The sequence below is a fragment of the Biomphalaria glabrata genome, chromosome 6 (genome assembly GCF_947242115.1).
Source record: "Biomphalaria glabrata chromosome 6, xgBioGlab47.1, whole genome shotgun sequence".
Classification (NCBI taxonomy): Eukaryota; Metazoa; Mollusca; class Gastropoda; family Planorbidae; genus Biomphalaria; species Biomphalaria glabrata.
The window spans coordinates 12497573-12520954 of NC_074716.1; the positions used below are offsets into that span (position 1 = coordinate 12497573).

The window sequence follows — 23382 nt, forward strand, 5'->3', positions numbered from 1 at the left end:
AAGTATATGAAACTGCTAAAGATTGTAATTGCGGCGATGGTCTACAAAATGTATAACCTTTAGATCTAGCCATTCTATTTCTAGGTTCTAGATCTAGGTTTAGATGTGCAAACTTAGAATAGTTAACAAGTAGATCTAAATTAGATCTAGTAGATTTTAATTTTAAACCTGACCTAAAAGAAAAAGATCGCTGCGCTAAAAATGTTACGAACATTGGCTCACAATTTACTTGCTACAACTGGTCTGGAATCTCGATGGTAAATAAAAATAAAATCATTAATTTTAAAGTCAAGACATGATTTGATGATTCAATTGATTGCCTTGATAATGATAAATCTAAAATCTAGATCAATGTTTCCCAAATTGTGTTCTGCAGAACACTACTAGGCCTGACTAGGTGCTCCACGAACTACTAGAAAAATTAGTAGAATAATTAAAAAGTAGGCCTACAAGGTTCTTATTACATTTATGATAATTTTCATCTTACGAACAAACAAGTTAAGCGCTGCTGAATATTTATAGCTCCTCAATGTCAATGGTTAGTCATAGAAAAAACTGGAAACATCTATCAACTCGTCATTAATTTGTCAATAAAATTATATATGGCGGAAAACAGATTTTCTATTGAAAATGCATTTTTGAAGTTCATTATTCATTTTCTCCATATATACAACATCTGTGGTATATATTTCCTTTTACTGATGGGTAGACCTATGTTTGTGGAAGCTTCATTAGCAATATTTTTTTAAAATTCGTTTTTATTTAGAAATTTGTGCATTTGTGAATGTCATGAAGTATGCAAAAAAAGACACACAGGATTTACTTTTGGATTTATGTGCTCCCCTTTGAAAAGGTAAGAAACATATAAACCTATATCATTACTATGAAATAATGCATGCTTACTGTTTAGAAATGATTGTTCTAAATGATAGAGAAAAAAGAAAAGAAATTAAGTTGTTAGTTTATCTTAAAAATAAAAAAAAAATAGCCTCGATGCCATTTCATAATTTGTGCGTCGTGAAACTATGCATACAATTTTATAAAAATATCATTTAAATGGTACCAATTTTAGTTTCAAAACACGTTTATTTTTATTTCAGCAATCATAGTGTTTTATTTTTTATTTTTTTGGTGTATAAAAAAAATAAAGTTTAAAAAAAAAACATGTTTTTTTTAAAGCCCATCGGAAGTGTGTCGGGACAGTTTGACCTCATCAATTTTTTTCATTGTGCTTAATTTTTTATTCATTCTCGCGGAATAAGTGGAACCGACAACATCTATTAAGCCTTATCATAGACTGAAACTATAACAGACCATTTTTTTAAATAATATCAACTGCTTAGGTAAATATTTTACATTTCACTACGAGTGTCGTTTGTTTTCATTTCAAATAACATCATGACTCAGGAAATGAGTCCTTTTTTTTGCGCTGCCAGCGTGCGATGGAAATAAGCATGCGCGGATCTAGACTAGATCTAGACTAAGATAAAGATTTTAGATCTGGATCTTTGTTTAAATATAATTCATAGTAATTTGTTATAGACTTAGATCTACATCTTAACGTGAAAAGGTCTAGAGATCTAAATATAGTCACTTCTAGTTCTAGTAGTAGTACTAGTCGTAGCTAAGACTAAGTGAAGGAGCGATGTACACACGCGTGGATCAGACTAGATCTAGATCTAATCTAGTCTCTAGACTAAATTCACTAAATGTAGATATAAAATTGTATATATCTGTGTCTAAATATAATAATATAATTCATAATAACTTATAGATTTAGGAAATCTGAGATGATTTAGAGCTAAATCTAGTCATTTCTAGTAGATAGTCAAGTAGCGATGCACATACGCGTGGATCAGTAGATTTTAACGTGGAAAAATTCTTAGATGATTTAGATCTAAATCAAGTCATTTCTAGTAGATTTAAGTAGATAGTCAAGTAGCGATGTACACGGGCCACACGCTTGGATCAAGACCCTAGCCTAAGTCTAAATATATCTCTACGTCTAAATATTATTCATAGACTTAAAACTAGATTTTAACATTGAAAAAATATGAGATCTAATTTATTCTAAATCTAGTCATTTCTAGATCTAGTAACTGCGATGTACACATGTAGATCTAGAATCTTGTCTAAGTCTAAATGTAGATTAAATCTAAGATTTTATATCTAAATATAATTCATAGGAGCTTATAAACTTAGGGCTTAATTAGATCTCTAAATCTAGAATTCTAGATCTACATCTTAAACTACTTAAAGTGGAAAAAATCTAGATCTAGTCAATTATACTATAGAGAAGAGATTCAAGTAGGTAGGATACTTGGTAGTTCTAGATTAATAGATCTAGATGATAGAGCTAGAATGTAGATATATCGGCAAAAACACTTTTTTTCCTTTTAAAGATCTAAATCTAGGCATAAATCTAATAGATTACTAGATCTAGAAAGATTAAATAATTTTTAAAAACTATTAGCTGTGTAGGATAGAGACTAAATATAGATCTACTTATGGTTTATGGACATAGTTAAAAATAACAACAAACACATAGAATCTATAAACCAAAAAAAAGTTGTTTTTATTTCTTTTCTCAGCAACAATTACAACAAATACAAAAATTGAGATCATATGAGATAGTAAACAGAATACATCATGTACTATGCAAAACCTATTATTAGGACTAATATCTATAAGCCTAGACTAGAGTCAGAGTATAGTAGTCTAGAGTCTAGACCTAGATCTAAAAATTGATCAAGAACTAGAAGAGATCTAAATCTTGATAATATTTCATTTAATATAAGATCTTTTCTAGTCTAAAATTATACATCTATAAACTTTATCTAAAATTGATATTAGTTTGTTAAAACATGAAGATATAAGAAAAAAAAAAGACTTTTTATGGTAGGGTGGGGTGAGGGGGGAGGGCTAATTTATTAGTTATAAATATTTTTAAAAATTGTTTGTTTGTTTTTTCAAATGGTCTATAAATATAATTTACTTTGTGACATAGTTTTCTGCTAATAATATTGTGAATTTGTAAAATTCATGGAATATTGGACATACCCTCTGTGAATGATGGATTTTTCATTATTAGGGGTAAGTGTGTTTGATCTCATTTTTTATGGTCTAATACTTGTCTGATGATAATGAATGAACCATATTTGGATACCTCTGTTCTTGGGCATTAAAACTGATATATAATATGTCAAAACTGATACTGGTTTTGTTTTTCAGGATGATTATAAAGTATCATTTGCAACCATTTTTTTTTACGGAGGGGGTGGGGTCTGGGGAGGCTAATTAATAGGCATAAATGTTTTAAGAAACTAGTTTTTATTGTTTTTTTCAAATGTTCTATAAAAATATTTTACTTTGTGACACATTTTTCTGTTAATAATACTGTGAATTTGTGAAATTCATGGATTTTTAGACATATCTTCTGTGAGTGATGAATTTTTCATTATTAGGGGTAAGTGTGTTTGACCTCATTTTTTCAAGTTAAATAATTGTCTGTTGCTTCTGATTTTATTTTTTTTTGAATTCCTCTATTCTTGGGCAATAAAATTGATATATAATATGTCAATAATAGCTAATTTGAAATTAGTCAAAAAAATGGTCCTAAAAGTAGAATGTTGAAAGCTCAATCTGTTTTCCGCCATATATTTTTTTGTTTTGTTTCGCTATGCATAGATGATAGTTACAATAAAATATGATGTTGAAGAGGGTCAGGTCAATGAGGTCCAGTGCTAACATTAACGAACACCATTCCCTGCTTTGTAACTTAATGAACACTTTCAGTACACTAACCAACACTTCAAGTTATTGTATTTAAAAATAATATTATCTTCAATTTTCTTTTTTTAAATATCGATTTCTTTTTTCAAGACCGACAGATTAGTGTCACTTTTCCCACTCTTAATTGCTCCCTTCTCTGCTAAATCCTCAACTTTACAAAGGGCCATATACTGTGACTTACCTAGATCTAGATGACCCCCTTAAAAATGAAAAGACCGCCGCACGTCTAGCCCACTTACTCCACTGAGTGAATGTGACCTAATACTTGTCCTTCCTGCTACTTTTTTTTTTCTGGCACTGTGTTGATGATACCATACTTGGTACCTACCTAGAGGCTGGTCGATTAATAATTAGGGCGCCTAGGAGAGACAGAATAAAAGAGAGGGAGAGTAGGATTGTGCCACTCAGTGAAACATTTTTTTCATACATATTATGTCCAACTCCACCTCTCATTAGCACTATGTTTAGTGATATTCCCTTTCTTTTTACCCATTCACATCACACTTGGTTTAACATCCAAGACAAAAACAAAATTAAGTAAGAAAATATTATAAAAAATAAATTGAGTTACATCCCTTTGATATACATTTTCAACATTAAAAATAGTGTTCGTTAGTGTCATTGATAGTGATAAAGAGCGTTCGTTAATGTCATTGATAGTAGCAAACGAATATTATGGAACACCCCATATTTACACATAGACTATGAGATGTGTGTGTTGTAAGGCATATTTAGAAGCATTTAAGATAGGTCATGTTTAGTTGATACATAAATTTTCTGTAACCCCAGACCTGCCCTAGAAGAAAAAAAAATGGCATTGTCATACCATTGCTCTTTGAACCCATGTAAAACTCTTCTTTTTCAGAGTAAACAATGGTCACAGCATAGTTCAATCTCTATGTGACTTGGATGGTGGTGGTGGGAGGGGGGGACAATCCGGTTTTTTTTTTTTTTCATTGGTAATCTAATCCCTCACCCTCAGTTACTGGCTGACTTCACCTCCTTCTTGACTCACGTCACACTACAACGCATACCTCTAACTGGCTAACTAGGCTGTATTTGTTTGTTTTTATAACTTTTTTTTATACACACCTGCAATTGTTGGTTATGTACAACAGATATTTTCAATTACATTTTACATATTATTCTGTTATATATTTTAGATTAATAAACAGTATTTCTATACAATTTAATAATAAAAAATATTCTCCAATTTTGATCAACATCTAGATTTAAGTCTGCAGGTTAACACAGTTGTATAATATTATTAATATATTTTATCTATTTCCTTATATTCAAAGTTTGCTAGCAGCATCTTTGAGATTATTACAGTTGACTCCAGAACGACATCTTAGTACAAAGAAAGAAGATCCTGCAAACAATAGGTAATAAAAATCTCTTAAAAATAATTTTTTTAAAAATTTAAATTCATGAAACAGCAAAGTCTGCTTTACTGAATATAGTATTTAAGTAAAATGACTCAGAGTATTAGAAACATTGAGTTGAACACTAAGTTCTGTTACAGCAATTTTTAAAATAATCAGTTTAAAATAATAATGTTAAGTAAACATTACAATTATCAGACTCTAATAGTTTCACCAATTACCCCCATATATTGATATATGTCAGGACTGAGTTCTGGTCAGCCTGGGTCTCCTGTTTACTGTAGAGGAGAAGGGGGGCAATTCAGGTGGTTGATTTCAAAACTGTTATTGTTTTGGGTTGTTTTTGTTTGGTGAGATGTTTTGTTGAACAATGTAACTCATGATAAGGCAGTGTGTTTTTGTTCCTAGTCCAGGACAGTTGGACTTTTTGGATATATATAGTCTAAGTGTAGACTCTAACTATTTTTCTGGATTATAGTGAAAATAATGTAATTAAACATGTTATATGTCGGTAAAGTGGCATTCTGAATCTTATTTCTTAACCAAAACGACAGGAAAGGCATAGGGCGATTGAGACTCTTCAATAATGTCCATTTCAATCATGTTCTCTATCTCCTTGTCTAAGACATCTCTCATATGAATAGGAACTGCGTATGGCCTCAGTGTAATAGGCTTTTCTGTTGTGAGCTCAATGTTGAATGATTTAACCTTCGCTTTACCCGGTATATCAGTAATTATATCTTTATACTTCTCAACTAGCGTCTGAATCTGTTCTCTTTGGGATTCGGTTAATTCAGTATTGATACTAATATGTTCCCTGGAATTTGTACTCTCAAGAGTAGGTAACTCAGTAACTTCATCCTCTTGGTTATCATCTTCCTGGTCGGTTACAAGGGACGCTATGCACGCATGTAATAATTCTTCCCCTTGACCCCCATACAATACATGAGACGCACTTCCCGAGAGTTGTAGATCACTATTTTCCTTACCCGTACATTCCGTGTTGTTTTTTTCGTGATATTTTACTAATCTGTTAACATGAAGAATTTTTACTCGATTGCCTTTCTTTATTTTTACATTAAACTTGTTAATTCTTTTTTCTACTTTATAAGGCCCCTCCCAGTGCAAGGCTAACTTATTCTGTCTCTGTGGTTTCAGTAAAAGGACAGAATCACCTGTTTGAATATCTTTTTCTTTGCTATTTCTATCATAATACCTTTTATAATTTTCCTTACGTTTTGAGCTATTATTCTGAGCTATTTGACAAGCCACAGCCAGCCTACTTTTTAGGTCTAATAAATAGTCAAACACATTCTTTATTTCTGGTTCTACCTGTTGATTAGTAAAAAGATCCTTTAGAATTGACATAGGCCCCCTGACTTTCCTTCCATACAACATTTCATAAGGGGAAATGTTAGTAGACTCATTTGGTACCTCTCTGTACGCAAACAGAAGTGCATTTATAACTCTATCCCAATTCTTAGGTTCTGCTTCGGCCGTCTTTCTCAGCATGCACTTCAAAGTCCCGTTAAAGCGTTCTACGCCCCCATTTGACATGGCGTGAAATGGTGTTGATTTAACAATCTTTATTTTAAAAAACTGACATATTTCTTTGTATAATTCGGATCTGAATTGAGATCCATTATCAGAGAGTATCTGTTCCGGGAATCCTATTCTAGTAAAAATAGCACTTAGAGCTTCTATTACTACTGGTGTTGTTGTATTAGGTAGTGGTACAGCTTCCGGCCATCTTGTTGCCAAATCAACCAACGTTAAAATGAATCTATTCTTCCGATCTGTCATTTGGAGTGGTCCTATGATATCAATAGCAACTTTAGCAAATGGAGTGGAAATAATATTCATGCGCCCTAGTTCTACCTTTCCAGCTTTTCCTGGGTGTCTACCTCTTTGACAAAGGTCACAACATTTAATGTATGTTTTTATATCTTTATCTACCCCAGGCCAAAAGAAATGCGAATATACCCGATACCTGGTTCTATTTATAGACATATGTCCCGCTAAAGGTGTAGAGTGTGCTATTTCTAATATTAGTTCACGTCTATTCGTAGGGATTACAAGTTGTCGTTCTATTACCCCAGGGGTATCTTTTCTCTCAAATTCTTTGTAAAGTAGACCTTCTTCCACTATAAATGATACCAATCCCTTTTTCTTATCTTCGACCGTTCCTGCTTTCGCTTTTTCCCATAATCTAACGAACTATCATTTCTTTGATCCTCTCTAAAATCACTGTCCAATTCCATCCATTTACTTAAACCAATCCTGTCATTATCTTCCGATTTGACCCTATTGTCTTCTGCTTTCGCCATTGCCCTAGTAACAGCATTCCCATATAAAAATGCTTTAGCCTGATCAACATTTCCAATAATAATATCTGCTATTGGGTCCTTGAACATGGCCGCTACAAAGACTCCTTTTAAAAATGGAGTATCAATGTCTATCCAAGCAAGTGGATACTGAAAAGTTTGTCCATCTATTAATTTTAAAGTGAAAAACCCATCTATCTTCTGACTTTCTTCTATCAAACTTTCTCGGACCCCAATTATGCTCGCCCCCGTATCTCGTAGGACAGATACCCTTCAATCTCCTAAAAATCCCTCCACTATTTTCAATCCACTAACTGATTTATCTTTATAATCCAAAAAATTAAATGTATCAGTGTGACATGCAAACAATCCCACTTGTTGCCCCCTTTCTGGTAATACTCTTAGTCATTGCTGTGTTGGACCTCTATTCTCATTTATCTTTACCCGACACCATCGAGCAATGTGTCCGCCCTTTCCACATCTATAGCATATCACTTGTGTACCCTCTGTGTTTATATTATTCGGGCGACGACTGTTAGATTGACCAGTGGCACCAAAAGCTACATATGGGATATCGTTGCTAGTTACTTTGTTACTTCCCTTTACAATATGTGTGGAGCCTTTCGTGGCATCTCTAAATTGATCAATACAGTCTAAGACCTCTTGGGCTGAAGTAGGCTTTCGTAGCAAAATATCTTTCAGGGCCTCAGAAGATAGCACACTGTAAAGTCTGTCTCTCATTATAAGGTCAATTATACCGTCTACTGTCATTATTATTACAATCATTTAACTTTAATGTAGAACATCTAAAGGGCAAACTAAATGTAATTGCTGACTTTCTATCTAGACTAACAGAATAGACCAACATGACATTGATTACAGATAACTGACATTTAATAGTTATTCATTTCAAAGTTATTTGTTTGCTAGGATTGGGGATATGTAATTAACCGCCTTTTACAAAAGGTAGAATATATGTTTGCACACTATTTTTTGTTTACATGTTGATATATATATATATAATTATAATTGCTTAGTATGTTGTATATAACATTTACATTTCGGAAAATATGCTTGTTCACTGACTATTTTTTTTGTTTACATGTTGATATATATGTATATATATATTTATACATATAATTATTATTGCCTAGCAATATGTATAGTATTGACATTTCATGTGGATACATCGTTTTTTTTGTGTTTTTTTTTTACAAACTGTAGGCTATGTTTTAGTACCAAGATTACTTTTGTTTGCATGTTGATATATGTACGTTTGGAAAATCTCTTTATTGGAAGTTTGTCTGTTTTAAATGAACCCAGAAACAGACAAAAATTAAAGGGGGGAGAAATGTCAGGACTGAGTTCTGGTCAGCCTGGGTCTCCTGTTTACTGTAGAGGAGAAGGGGGGCAATTCAGGTGGTTGATTTCAAAACTGTTATTGTTTTGGGTTGTTTTTGTTTGGTGAGATGTTTTGTTGAACAATGTAACTCATGATAAGGCAGTGTGTTTTTGTTCCTAGTCCAGGACAGTTGGACTTTTTGGATATATATAGTCTAAGTGTAGACTCTAACTATTTTTCTGGATTATAGTGAAAATAATGTAATTAAACATGTTATATGTCGGTAAAGTGGCATTCTGAATCTTATTTTGTCATTGTACGTGTCATTATGGTATTATCCAGGACTTGGGTACATTTAGCATGACACATACAGATATTAGTGGAAGTAGGCCTTGACAATATATAACAAAGTCTTATTACACCAGTCAATCTCAAACTATTGTATTGCGTTCACTTTGTTAAAAAGTGATTGCTACCATCAATATCATTAACCAGCATGTCAGAAAGTGATTCACAGATTCTACAATAAAATATTTTCACCTTTTGAAATTCTGCATAGTTAGATAAGTGTCATGGTGTACTGATACTTTAAAAGACACATCAACTTGTATGACATATTAAACTGTCATTGGATAGTCTGGAAAATATCAGGTGTTCACACATTTGGGACAAACATTTTTCCCCACAATAGCACATAATGTTCATTCTATCTGTTAAATGAACTAGTTGAATTGAAAATAATTTTAACAAATATAAAATGTGGAGTTAATCATCATCCTTATGATTGAGGGCTTCAGAGGCATCAAATCCTCTCATTTAAAAGCTTGTATAGAAACTTGCAGTTGGGCTTAATGTATGATTCATAATATATGTCTTCTTCGATCTTGTAGAATCAGAATTCAGCAACTCTAGGACAGGTGTAAAAAATGCAATTTCCTCTGCATTGAGAGTACTCTGAGTAGAAGTTTGGCTTAAACTATGCAAAATATGAACCTATCCCTCACTGGACTTAAACAGCTTGGTTAGCCCTGGATAACCACCACGATAAGTCCTGGTTAGGACTCCTCAATAGCTCCCACATTCCACTGTTTTTTTTTTATTCGTCACTCAAACCATTTTCGTCTTTCAGCTTTCCAATGAAAATAGTTGAAGCAATAAAATTATGATAAATTAACATGCATTAATAAACAATATTAGAAACTGTTATTGCACTGGATTTGGAGCCTTTCTTCAGCAAGCTAAGAAACATATAGTTTATACAAAAGAAAGAAAGAAACAAAAATGTTGTCCAGTATGCAGATTATTTTTTTATTACTATTGGATTTGCTTAATTGATTGGTAGATTAGATTGTTATCATACAAAAACTCACTTAATCACTAAACTGTGATTTACTTAATCATTAATCTAGTTGTGTGCAATAACTAGCTGTGCTCATCAACTAATATAGCTGTACTTTATATAGCTAATCATGCTGTTAGCTGTTGACTGAACTGTTGAATTCATGGGTTTAGAAACTTAACAAAATAACTTTTTTATGTTACATCATTTGTGTAAATAAACAATATTTGTAATGGAACTTACCAGACACTAATGATGTTGAAATTACAAATATTCAAATTATATTCAAATTTATGTTGACACTATTAGTTACTTATCAAATTGCAATTAACACAGGAAATAAGTTTAAAATTTTATATGATTTGCAGAGAGCTACAAAACAAAGAATTGAAAAATGCTGCCATAACTGTTGCCAAGTCTCTCCAAGGAGATTGGACCAGAACTGCAGAGGACCTCTTGTCACGTCTTCAGTTGATGGAGACTCCAGAACAAAAAGATCCAGTGGAAGTGAAAGAGGGTGAGGAGTCTCTTACAAGGTAGTGGCTTTTGAATTGGATGTTTTTATTGTTTCTATTACATTGTAGTGACTTTTGAATTGGATGTTTTTATTGTTTCTGTTACATTGACCCCCCCCTCCTGTTGGACAGTATATGTTGTACTCTCATGCCCTTTTATAAACATTGATAAGCATAATAGAAGAGTACAAATGCCTAAACTTCCTGCTGTAAAAAGGAAGTGATGGTAGCAAAAGTTGAACCCAGATCTTTGTGCTTAAAATACTTTACATTAATGTGATACATTTTAAAAAAATTCTAATAAAATATTTTGCAATTTAATTAAAAACTACTTTCTGCAGAAATTTTGGCTAAATTAAAAATCTTTTTATCTAAACATCCCTTTCATCAATTTTCTATCTCTTGCAGAAAACTGTGTTAAAAATATTTAGTTACCTTTTTTAAATTATTGATTTCATTCAAAGATCTAGTGCCACTTATCCTTATAAATCTGCCTTCATTGAAGAGCTAGTATTTTCAATTTCACTAGCTTTTAATAATTAATAATAAATTAGCCTGGGTCTATTGGACTGATGTTGAATACTTTGTTTTATACCTTTCAGTCATCCACACCAGTTTAGAGACTGGTTCAGTATTTGCTGACATCTTAACATAGTAAATACTATCAAATGTTAAAATATACTATTAAATGACAGAAATCATGTGTAGTCAATATTAACTTTGCTTTTCATTTTTAAAAGAATTCTAATGTCTTCTACAGCTCGCTCTTGCAAACAATGAAGGTTGGTCGAGGTATGTCGTTACATTATCAGATTAATATGGTTGTAAATGTTTATACAATTTAAAATAGAGTGAGATATGCACATTTGTTATCACTTTATCATTTCTGTCAATGTTTATTCTCATAATAAACACAAAATTTCATAGTAGAAGATAGCAATGTTATTCTCATAATAATAATAATAATAATAATAATAATAATAATAATAATCTTTATTATCCGTAAGGAAATTTGTCTTACAATTTGTGCATTACACCAAACAAAAAACATTATAACTATAAGAAACCAAAGTGTACATTCACACCAGACGCACTCATAATTATAGTAATATTATAAATATTTATATAAGCAATACTTTGTCTAAATCCACAGATATATCCATTTCAAGACCTGAGAGAGTAAGGCAAATGACCAGACATGAGTAAGACACTTGATTTATTTCTGTGTATTTTAAGTGTAAATGTTAATAATGAATTCTCACTCTACTCACTCTATAGAGCATCTTGGGAAGGAAAACCGACATTAAAATTCTAAGACGAGTGGCTTAGAGAGTTAGTTGCTTAGCATGATAGTTGTAGCCTCTAATGCCACAACACAGGCATCCAATAGTAGACCTCAATTGAAAACTCAAAGATGGATAAGGCATTAGGTCAGCCACATTGTTACAAATGACTGTTCCTAATAAGTTCAGAGAATTGACTCCCATAATTCTTCTAAAACACCTTTAATTTAACTCTTTGGCTCCGCAACAATGCACAGGACGTTGATTTTAAAAAAGGGGAAAAAAGTCGGACCAACGCTGGGGCATCGGCTATTTAAAATTAATTTTTTCATTTCTATTTCTCCAATTCATGTTTTTTATTGCTTAATTTTTTATCTAGAATAGTTTCCCTTTGCTAAACATCCGGAATTTCCTTAATTTAACGTGTTTTTTATTTTGTACGAAGTTTGTATAGAGATGACATTTATTTTTTTTGTGTGCATGTTTTTTTTAACATGGAGCTTCAACCAAGGCCATATAAACTTTGTAGATCTAAATATTTCTTTGATAAAGAAGTATAATAATTCAGATGACAGTGATTTTGTTTCATCTGATGGTGATATTGATAAATCTAATTATATAGATCTAGATCTAGTAAATTAATTTATAGATCTAGATCTAGAATCTAGGTCTAGTAATGATGAAGTTTATCAGCTGATGAAGCAGCTCCACCCCCAGCTAATGTTCAATGTAGATCTAGAACTAGTTTAGCTGTCTCTACATCATCTAGATATATCATCTAGGTACTGAAACAGATCAATTTCAGATTTGTTCCATCAAGAAATTGGGTTGTCAACCTAGACTTAGTCAGCACTGCATCTATTAAGCTGGAATGTTGTCACATTGTTGATAGTCTTGTCAGCAAAATAAATAGCTATGCTGACCATAGGATCAAATTGAACAACCCTGCTAGAATAAAATCCATTTTCAGAGAATGGAGACCTATAACTATAAAGAAAGACAGAGTATGTAAACACTGTAGGTCAGGGAGAACGGTTTATGTTTGCGCTGGATGGGAGTCAAACCCACACTTCATATTGACTGCTTCCATGAATATCGCAACTAGAAAGAATATTTATATACTAAGTACATGAAGAACTTAAGCAGAAAATATTATAAATATATATATGCTGTACAGTTGGACTAGTTTTAGGGTAAAAGGTTTTTGTTCCAAGAGTGTTGCTTTTTTTATGGGCGTTTTCATTAAAGTAGTGACATTGGATTATTAGTTCCAGTTTATTATTTTTTGCATCTATTGCTGTTTCTTCTATGGTGTTCTGTAAACAATAAACTTGTAACATGCACTTGGATGGATATTTTCAATGTCAGTTGGTGAGTTTTTCATTTTTATATTCAAAACCCAAAATTACAATAACAACATGATTTGCAAACTAGAAAACATAAGAAATGGAAAGAGCATCCATTTCTCTTTAATTCTATATCAAATTTATTATTTTCCAATAATAAATAAAAAAGTTATATCGAAGCAAAGTAGCGCACTCTGAAATGGTGGGAAAATTAATTCCGTCCAAAAGTGGAAAATAATTCCGAAGTAATTCCGGAGCCAAAGAGTTAATGAGGGAGCTGTAATGACTGAGGCTAGACAACTACTTAGTTGAACTTAATTCAACTTTCAACATATTAAAATAAATGGAAAATTGCCATTCATTTTTTTTTTAATAATAAATGGAAAACAATTATTAAGAGAAAAACTCTTCACCAGAAGGTTACTTTTGCCTTTGCTTGTCATGTAACCAAGAATTCTATTAACTGAAACAAAAACAACTTATGTTATCTAAGATAAATATTGGTCTACTGTTGTTATTGCACTATACTAGACGATATTCAGCAATAAGGGCACATTTTGTATGAAGCATAACATTCTGAAGCAGCCATTTAGGTGTAATGGTTGTTTTGGCTCCAGACATTTTGGCTCTAGTTTATTTATCTAGTCGTGCACCTTTTATTATTTTGTTTTATACAAAAAATGTCCTCAATATAACAATGTAAGAGGGGAAAAAAATTGACCATTCTGATATAAGAAAATCAAGTAAAATTCTCACTAAGAAGATGAAAAAAATGTCTCTTACTTATAAATATTGTCTAAGCATTGTCATTTGACTCGGTTAATATTCAAACGTTAATTTATAACCACAATAAAAATACTTTTATTTTTGTCCCTTATTTTTCCAATATTTTTATTAGCTGATTGGTTTATTCTGTTTTTATGATTGTATTCTAATTAGTATCCTTTTCCTTTTTAAAAAAAAATTTAGAGCCTTTCCGCAAGGTGTACCATTTGCTGAACCTGTTGGTAAATAAATTACTTTATTTTTGTTATTTATAGAACATTATATAGTTCAAAAAGTCTTTTTTTTTTCTCCAAAAGAAAACTTATGTTGGGGTAGAAAGAGGTATAAGTACTGAACAGTTTTCTAAGAGTTCTTAAACTTCTTCAGAATTTTAAAATAAAATATTTTTTTTGTTTAAGCAGCAGAGAAATACGTTGGAAAATGTTTTTTATACTGGTTGACAATTAGGAGCAAATTAAAGATAACCTTTTAAAACATTTTTTATGCTACATTAATTTTATTTTAGATCATAAATAATTCATGAGGATTCTTAGTAGCCTATGTTATATAGTATATTTTTCTTTGTCCTCCTAGCTCCATATCGCAAACGTTTGTCAAGGTAAGTTACATTTCACAGTTGCATATTTTTTTTTTACTTAGAATAGTCAAGCCTTAGTTCTGAACAGGATGGCAAAGGGGAAGATTTGTTTAGGCCCATGCCCCTAGTACATTTACATGAGGGAAAGTAAGTATAAATGCTCAGTTGATTAACATGGGTTTATATCATTCATACCACTGCTGAGCTGTTAAGTATAGAGTAAAGTCTATGCCATTACTGAATTGATTGAAATATTTGTTTCCGTCTAGGCCAATGTTGGTGGATTAGTTGGAGGTATATCAGTCTAAATCAAAGCAGAGTAGATTAGCATGAGGAATATCAGTCTAAAGAGTAGATTAGCCTAAGGAATATCAGTCTAAACCAAAGTAGAGTCGATTGAAATAGATGAATGTCAGTCTTTACTCTGTGATTTGTTAGTGTAATTACTTACAGGTTTTAAACATGTTGTACCATTTAAGTAACTAAAAATGCCTTTTAAAAGCTTCAACATTTCTGTGTGTAACTGAGATGTATTATAATTGATGGATGCTAATTTCTACAAACAGGAAAGATGAAATGTTCTCAGAGCTATACAGTGTCCCTAGACTTGGAATCTTTGATCCTGACAAAGTAAAAACTATAGGTAATTTAGTTATGTTAAACTATAAATAGAAAATCAGAGAATCCCTTGCAGTTGTCAATAAGTCTTTCTTCTGGTTAATATTTTTTTTTTTGTTAGTATTTTTTTGTTTTTAAATAAATAAAAGCAGTCACTTAACATCTAAAATTTCAAGAGCATTTCAAGAGTGCATACCATTGTTTTTTTAAATGCAGCATAAGAAACATCAAGAAATTCAGGCAATAAACTATATTGTTTTAATAGTAGTTACTAAATGTGTTACTAAGTGTGTTACTTTATTGTAAGCAGTAATGTATGATTTAAATTGTTTAGAAATCTTTTAGTTGCACCAAAACTTTGACAAACCTTGTTATATATAATTCAAAACCCACATTCTCTTATTGTTATACACCTTTCATGTGTCAGGGTTCTATTCTTGCTTGTCTTTGACTTGGCTCGTTAGGGGTTACACAATTACTCAATTCCAATTAATTAATACTTGCTTGGCTCATTAATGGTTATACAATAAGAACAATTACTACTAGATACACTTAAACTCCAACTCCAGCTATTGATGAATAATACTACTACTTTAATATTTAATAAAGCACACAATTATATCACTCTCAAAAAATAATACAAAATACCAATCCAGGAAGCGACTATCCAACCTTCCTGAACTGGGGACAAAACCTCACTAACTAACACACTCTCTCGCACATTCAAAGAAGATTAAATCATTCAGTTCATAACAGGTGCAAGATTATTCACATTCATAACCTGGGAGTACTTAAACAAGGTAATATCACTATCATATCGAAATATTGAAGTAACATATTCACTCTCGCCATACCTCCCCCAGACACCATGAAGAAGATTTAGGGTTATGAGATGTTATCCATTTTCTTTCTTAATCCTGCAAACATAAATGAAAATTGTCAGTAACATTTTTTTTGCCGATGTTACTAGTTAAACAACATGTGTGAAATGTTTTATGTTCACATTCTAGAAACTGCAATTTATTCTGATTCTGTTGTTGAACCATATTTGTAAATGTTGATTTTGTGTAATGATGTTCTCTGTTCATGAATGGCAAAAATAATACCAGAGGGACTCATGGGAAGCAATGACTTTCTTTTTGTTTTTTTCTTTTGAAAATGTGAACCACTGTGTGATTTATTGCATGGTTTCTTGGGTGAAATAACTGATACTACATTATGGTTAATATTCAACTTATATTGGGTTGGGTGTCCAGTTTGAAATAATTTTCTTTTGATTTGTTGAAAAAATATGTTTTTTTTAGAAATGATAAAATCATGTGTATATTTTTTTTATTTAATTGATTACTTCCCTTTAACAAATATATTAGAGAAACAATTCAAGAGTATTAATTTCTTTTAATTTTGTATCCTCTAGCTGATCAACCTGTAGTCAGACCAGGTTTATTTGAGCTTGTCAATGAAGAGACACTGCAATCTCGAATGAGTCCATTGCCAAAGAATGCCTTTGAAGAGATGATAAAGTGGACTAAAGAAGGCAAACTTTGGACTTTCCCCATAGATAATGAAGCAGGTTTGCAACTCTATCTGAATGTTTCTAATTCTTTGTACAAATACATTCTTTAGAAATTAAGATTCCATTCATTGAAGTCAAATTTTTAATGATCAATAGCTTCAGTGCCATCTCTCTATCCTCTGTTCAATCCTAGACAACTTAATTGGACTTAGGTCCTACCACTCAGTTCAGAGCATCTCCACAGAGATAGGCCATAGGCTACTTTCAAATTCTCTTCCTAGCTGGTGCCCACAGTTTTCAGGTCTTCTAAGACCTAGACAATAACTTTGTAAACTGCAGGCACTGGAACAGCTTTTAACAGTAAGCTTCTAGTGTCTGTCTATAGAGCAGATGATGTAAAGATCATCTGTTTCTGTAGCCACTGGTTATTGAGAGTGTTGTGTGGTCAGCACAATGGCAAACCGCTGATATTTTCCCAACTAATGTCAAGTACCCATTAGGATTGGGTTTACTCAAGGCATCTTAAAAATCCAGAAGTCAAAATCCCTGGATTTTAACTCGAAACTCATTGGTTCAGAAACCATTTAACATTTGGATATATTTTTAAAAAGTATGTTTTAATTTGTTTGGAATTTTTATTATTTTTTAAATTATTTTTTTCAGATATGCATGAAGAAAAGAAGTACTCATTTCAAGATCATGTGTTTTTTGACAAATTCTTGACAGAGTTCCCACCTAAAGGTGCAGTTCGCAAGTTTATGGAGCTGGTTACTCTGGGATTAAGCATGAACCCATACATTTCAGTCCCAGAGAAGCATGACCACATTCGTTGGTTTGCAGATTATTTCCGACAGAAGAAGGAAGTGCTTACAGAGGTGCTAGGGGAAGATGGCAACATGAAGGATGCTGTCATGACAACCAGTGCGGCAAAGAAAAAAGCAGACAAGAAAACTTCAAAGCAAGCAAAGACTGTTTGATAGAAATATTTTTAAAAGTTGTGTAAGTCAGTGGGGTACCAGAAAGTCTACATTAGTTAAGTGTACATGCAGTTCTTCTGTGAATGATTAATGAATGCAAATTGAATTGTGAATTTCTTTTCTAGAATAAAGTGACTACAATAATTATGAAATCACTTGAAATTGTTTTTAATTACAAAGCTTATATCAACTCACTCTTTCTGTCTGTCTGGTCAAAAGTTTGAACTTGTTTTTTCTTCCATTCTCGGATCAAGTTAAAACTTTGCACAATTGTTCAATCAGGCTTACAAGACATATATCAATCAAAAAAATTAAACAATTAATTAATTGTTGGTGATTAATTATTTTTGTTTGATTTTGAAATAAGGGGAATAAATGCTACTTAATGAGAGAGGAGGATATATATATATATGGATTTAGTCCTCTTATTACATTTTCACATGTTTTTCTCCTACTTCACATTCTCAGATCAAGTTGAAACTTTGCTTAGTCATTCAAAGTCCATAACAATTCACGAATGAATACAAAAATTAACCAATTAGTTAATCATTTAGTACTAATTATTAATTTTGTTTTATTTAGCAGAAAAGGAAATAAACCCTGTAATTTTCAGATACTTAGCAGTTCTTTCCGTTAGATAAGCTTTGTTTTAAAAAGTATTCTGTTTTCTATTACTTGTTTTATATTTATAAAGATGAAGTCAGAGATGAATTATAGACTCTGTGGGTGTGATAAAACAAGTCATGAATAATTTAGATATTACACAAAAAAGGTTCTTTTTTATGAGTCAAAGAAGTGCATGTGATATATAAGTCAGTGCATTTATATTATTTATGTTCCCCAGAAATTGGGGGACGGAAGGGAGAGTTTTTCAGTTACAATTTTGGCACTAAAATAGCTTACCCTAACATTGACTTCTTGGCACTTAATTCTTTCTCTCCTAACTGACGATACCAACGTTGATTTCACCAGAATGTGGTAAATAATTACGGAGAGAAAGAGTTAAGTAGCTTACCCTAACATTGACTTCTTGACACTTAGGTAGCTTACCCTAACATTGACTTCTTGGCACCTAAGTAGCTTACCCTTACATTGACTTCTTGGCACATAAGTAGCTTACCCTAACATTGACTTCTTGGCACAAGTAGCTAACCCTTACATTGACTTCTTGGCTTTTAAGTAGCTTACCCTAACATTGACTTCTTGGCACTTAAGTAGCTAACCCTAACATTGACTTCTTGGCACTTAAGTAGCTTACCCTAACATTGACTTCTTGGCACTTAAGTAGCTTACCCTAACATTGACTTCTTGGCACTTTAGTAGCTTACCCTAACATTGACTTCTTGGCACATACGTGGCTTACCCTAACATTGACTTCCTGGCACTTCTGGTCAGATAAAGAACAATTTAAACATCAGCCTTTTCGTATGTGAAATATGGCAAGAGAAGGCCTAATGGCAGAGCTGAAAATAAAGGGAAAAAAGATCGTTGAAACAGAACTGGAAACAAGTGCGCCATGTAATCAAAGTGGGCACAGATTCATCTGTCTAGACTGCTTTAGGAAGGACACCTGAGTGTAAAAGAACAAGGCCAAATAAATCATGAGGTTGATGGATGAAGCAAGTTCTGAAAGAATGGGGAGTAGTGTTGCAATGAGTCTACAGCCATATACAGGGAAATGGAGCCCATGATCAAACGTTTGTCTGTACGGTTGGGGGGGGGGGGGGTGAGAGATGATGATAAAGTTCTTTCCAAGAAATTAAGGTTGACCTCATTTAACCTTAAGAAAAAAAAAAGGTGTTGGGGCTGCTGTAATCACGAATCCAAAACTATAGGATGCACATAGCATATAACAGCCACAAGGCTGATGTAACGGCAAACAGTTTCCCTAGAGACAGTGAACTAGCCAGTCTTTAAACATAGAGGTAAACAAAGATTTTTTAATGAGGTTCTAAACATCTGGTCTTGGAGGTATGTGCACTGGACTGTCATGACAACTGTCTCTGACTTCGATCTTGCCAGTCAGTAATCCTTCCGCGCCGTCCAGTAGGAAGTTTGAGCTAGGACGTAGATATCTGAAGGATCGTCTAAGATTCACAAGTCAATATTCTACCGCCTCCAAATCAATCTAAATGTAAGGAATATTCATGTCAAGTCTCACCAAGATTAACCAACGGAATTTATTTCTATAAATAGCATACGCAGAGATGATACAGAGATTATGCATGATTTAAACATTATAATTTATATAACTAGGAATTTATAAAATGCTTATAACTGAGCCTAACAATCATCAACGTTATTTAAATAAGAACCAAGTGTAATGGTCAATTTAGATTTTAAAACATTAAAAAATACATTCTAAAAAAAGACAAAGCCCCCATTTTAGGCAACAACTTAAAAACATAATAAAATATATAAAAATTAATTTATATTAAAATAAAAGGGATGTCTATGTTTTAGAAGTAGCCTACATTTTTATAAAGATTACATAAAAAAAAAAATCTTAGAGCTATTCTTATCTCTGAACATGTAGCCGTGACCTAATACGAGAAAGCAAGATATAGATCTACATTAATTTGCCTGTGTATTTTAATCTGCGTAGTTCCCTGACGTCTGCTGTTAACGCGTGTATTAGCAGATGTGTAGCACACCGAATGTCAACTTCTCTCTTGCGTCGCACACTTTGTGCTGGGAACACTATTCCAGAGATTTAATACTTTCATTTAGACCGAGGATCGCATTAATATACATCCATTGTCGTTTATTTTTTATTAAGAACTAGAAAAGTTGGCAATGTCTAAGAGTAAGACGCCAGAGAAAAAGCAAAAGAAGGCGGCACAGGTAACCCAAAACATCAATGTGCTTAGCATTGGCAACATCCTGTTGGTTGCTGCTTTAGCCATTCTGGCGTATCGATATTTCCAGTGTTGTGATCAACCTGGGGAAGGACTGGCCAAAAAGCTGAATGCAAGCTACGATTATATTGTTAGTGAGTACTGCTCTATTGCAACATTTATTGTTCAAAGTTTGTTTAGTTTTTAGTAGATAATTAGCCACAAAGACAAAAATAGAGTAGATTCAATAACTGTTGGGTTTGTCATAGAGTTTTGTTTCTGTAGGGATATAGATCGACACAAATGTTAATGGAACAATGGGAATAAGGATGTTTAGTAATATGTAACATAACACACACACACACAAATGGTTCGGACAGTGGCGTAGTCAAGGATTTGGGGGCCCCGGGGAGTGGATCTCTTTAGCGGCCCCTAAATTTTGACATTCGACATTATGATATGAGATAATGGTATAATATTTAATGTAAAAACAAATTTCGGACATTCATTTGGGGGACCTCTCAAATGGAGGCCCGGCCGGATTTTCAAGCCCCTCCCTCACCCTAGCTACGCCACTGATTAGGACCTGGATTCACCTCTGTCACACAGTTCTTTGCAGGTTGAACAAAGCTTAGATACCGTCACACAGTCATTTGTCCGTTTCTCAACTGAGTCCGTGCTACTATTTTCTAGAAGCGGGTGACATGCCACGACTTTCTAAAAGACCTTACCACCAACTTCCTGGACTCCATTAAAGTGACTAAACAATATCCTCATATTAAGAAAATGCGTCAGAAAATCATAACTAATACCTTTACACAGTTGTCTTCTCCACAGAACGGAAGTGTGATTCTTACTTTCTGTTTTCTCTCTCGGGCGGAAGTTATTAAATCTCTATTTAAAAACAAACAAACTGTGTTTCGTCTCTGCTATGAATAGTGCGCACCTAGTGCATGAGGACAGGGGTGCGCTTAGCAGGGTTGCAACAATATTTATTTCCTGTAGAAAAATTCTAACCTAGGAATTTAAGGAAAACAGGCAGAAAGAGAGCGACTGGAGATTTCTATACACATCTTAGAAATGGAGGGCGTGCAAAGTATGTGATCGTGCAGGATCTCGAGGATGAATAAATGATATTACCTACATTTCTGCAGCTAAGAATCCAGCCAATCGCTTGACCACGGAATGTCTGTGTCATGATGACATAAGCATCTGTCACGGAGGAGTCTACAGCCTTAGTTTGACGCTACTGCGCGCGTTTCATGCATCAAGGGATTGACAAACACATTGAATAGGGTAAAGTAGCGAACTTATGGAGCTAAGCTGGGAAAAGAGGGGACTGGGTCATTTTCCTGTTCTCACTGCATTGCAGCTCTTCTATTAAAGCACCAGCACCTTCTGCCTACAACAGCACCCGGATGACTTCTTGAAGCACTTTATTGAACTCACCTGAGTGCATTGTGGCATCGGAGACACTAGAGAGTGAGGCTTATTTAGACGTTATTGGTTTGTCGCGATACATTTCCAGCGGAAGAGCTTGTGATATACAGTCTGGAAACCTTGGTTTGTTTTGAACTCCTGATCTTGGTCTGGGAAAGGGGAGGGACAACATATGGATTCCAAGTACAAAAGGGTGGAGAGTTGGAACTGGGTCACTGCAATCTTTATTTCAATTTCAAACCAATGTCTTCAACATCATTCGTCATGACCTTCTATTTTATTTCTCTTTTATTTTCTCTCTCTCTCTCTCTTTCTCTCTCTCTCTCTCTGTTCCTGTCATTTATGTCTCTCATTTCATTAGACGAGAACCAATATCAAACAATTTCTTAACCTTTGTCGCATGTGCTCACACATTGTCTTCCTTGTTTTTTCTTTTCTTGTTCTCCAAGTGCAGGTCATTTCAAATTTAATTGAAAACCAGTGAACAATAGAGCAGAGAGACAGACTGACAGACAGACAATTTTAATCTTAACAATATTCCTTTCATGTGTTTTTAAAATAAAGAATAATACAAAAAAAAAACATCTTCGACAATGGAGTTGTCTTTCTTGTAACGGTATCTTAAATCTGGTGCTATGAAACTCATTAAGGGATGTCAATTGGCCTGTATAGGCTGTTCAAAATATGTCACGCATTTCAGACAACTTAATGACCCAATCTGATTTTTCCATTTTTTTTAGTCTATTCTGTAACAATCAAAGAAAACAGATCACCGATTTTTCTATAATTTATTTTTTACTTAGAACAATTGTTGTTCATTGTACACATAATATTTCCCATGCCCTACTGCACAAGGTCAACATGTTATAGCTTCTCAGCAACCAGTGATCTACTAATGATCATTGAATGACCTGTTCTGCTAACTGCTAAGGATCTATTAATTACCTAGTCTACTTATGAACTACTCTCATAATGAACTGTTATACCAAATATTTAGTAATTAGTTAATTTACCAATTAACAACTCTATCAGGAACCATGTCCTTCTAATGTTCTGCTCTAATTATGACCTATTCAGGAAAACAAACGACGTAGCAAAGTTTAAGTCATTGATTGACATACATGACTAGATTGAAACATGAAATGCGTAGGACGTAATTATCTTCTTTTTTTTTAAGTAACGCCTGTAATATATAAGATACGAGTTTCTGCTAATGCCCTGCTCTTATTAAGACCTATTCTGTTAGGATAGTATCTGCTAATGACCTACTCTTCTAATGATCTTTAGATTTACCTTCACTTATCC

The 23382-nt window shown here is 33.1% G+C and overlaps 2 protein-coding genes and 1 long non-coding RNA gene across 3 annotated transcripts in view; 2 read left to right on the plus strand and 1 right to left on the minus strand.

Moving 5' to 3' along the window:
* On the plus strand, positions 1–17952 carry LOC106076722 (28S ribosomal protein S31, mitochondrial-like). Its single transcript, XM_056032145.1, has 10 exons — positions 1–257; positions 5094–5177; positions 10551–10718; positions 11458–11489; positions 11851–11899; positions 14296–14333; positions 14686–14710; positions 15256–15332; positions 16725–16880; positions 17487–17952. The coding sequence occupies exons 1-10, from the start codon at positions 202–204 to the stop codon at positions 17798–17800; spliced, it is 999 nt and encodes a 332-aa protein (XP_055888120.1). The 5' UTR covers positions 1–201; the 3' UTR covers positions 17801–17952.
* LOC129926669 (uncharacterized) lies at positions 15880–21494 on the minus strand. Its single transcript, XR_008778382.1, has 3 exons — positions 21234–21494; positions 19164–19263; positions 15880–16224 (listed from the first exon to the last, which is right to left on the minus strand). It is a non-coding gene; the product is annotated as an uncharacterized LOC129926669 (long non-coding RNA).
* LOC106076716 (glucose dehydrogenase [FAD, quinone]-like) overlaps positions 20392–23382 on the plus strand; it is a 22052-nt gene continuing 19061 nt past the window's right edge. Inside the window, exon 1 of the mRNA XM_056032144.1 lies at positions 20392–20792. Within this exon, the coding sequence (XP_055888119.1) occupies positions 20597–20792 (196 nt within the window). The 5' untranslated portion in view covers positions 20392–20596. The remainder of the gene's footprint in view (positions 20793–23382) is intronic.

Excerpts from the sequence above, each read along its gene's own strand:
- LOC106076722 (XM_056032145.1), top strand. The coding sequence starts at position 202 with ATGTTACGAACATTGGCTCACAATTTACTTGCTACAACTGGTCTGGAA. Across the intron at positions 14,711-15,255 it reads TATCGCAAACGTTTGTCAAG|GAAAGATGAAATGTTCTCAG; the intron begins GTAAGTTACATT and ends TTCTACAAACAG. Across the intron at positions 16,881-17,486 it reads CCCCATAGATAATGAAGCAG|ATATGCATGAAGAAAAGAAG; the intron begins GTTTGCAACTCT and ends TATTTTTTTCAG.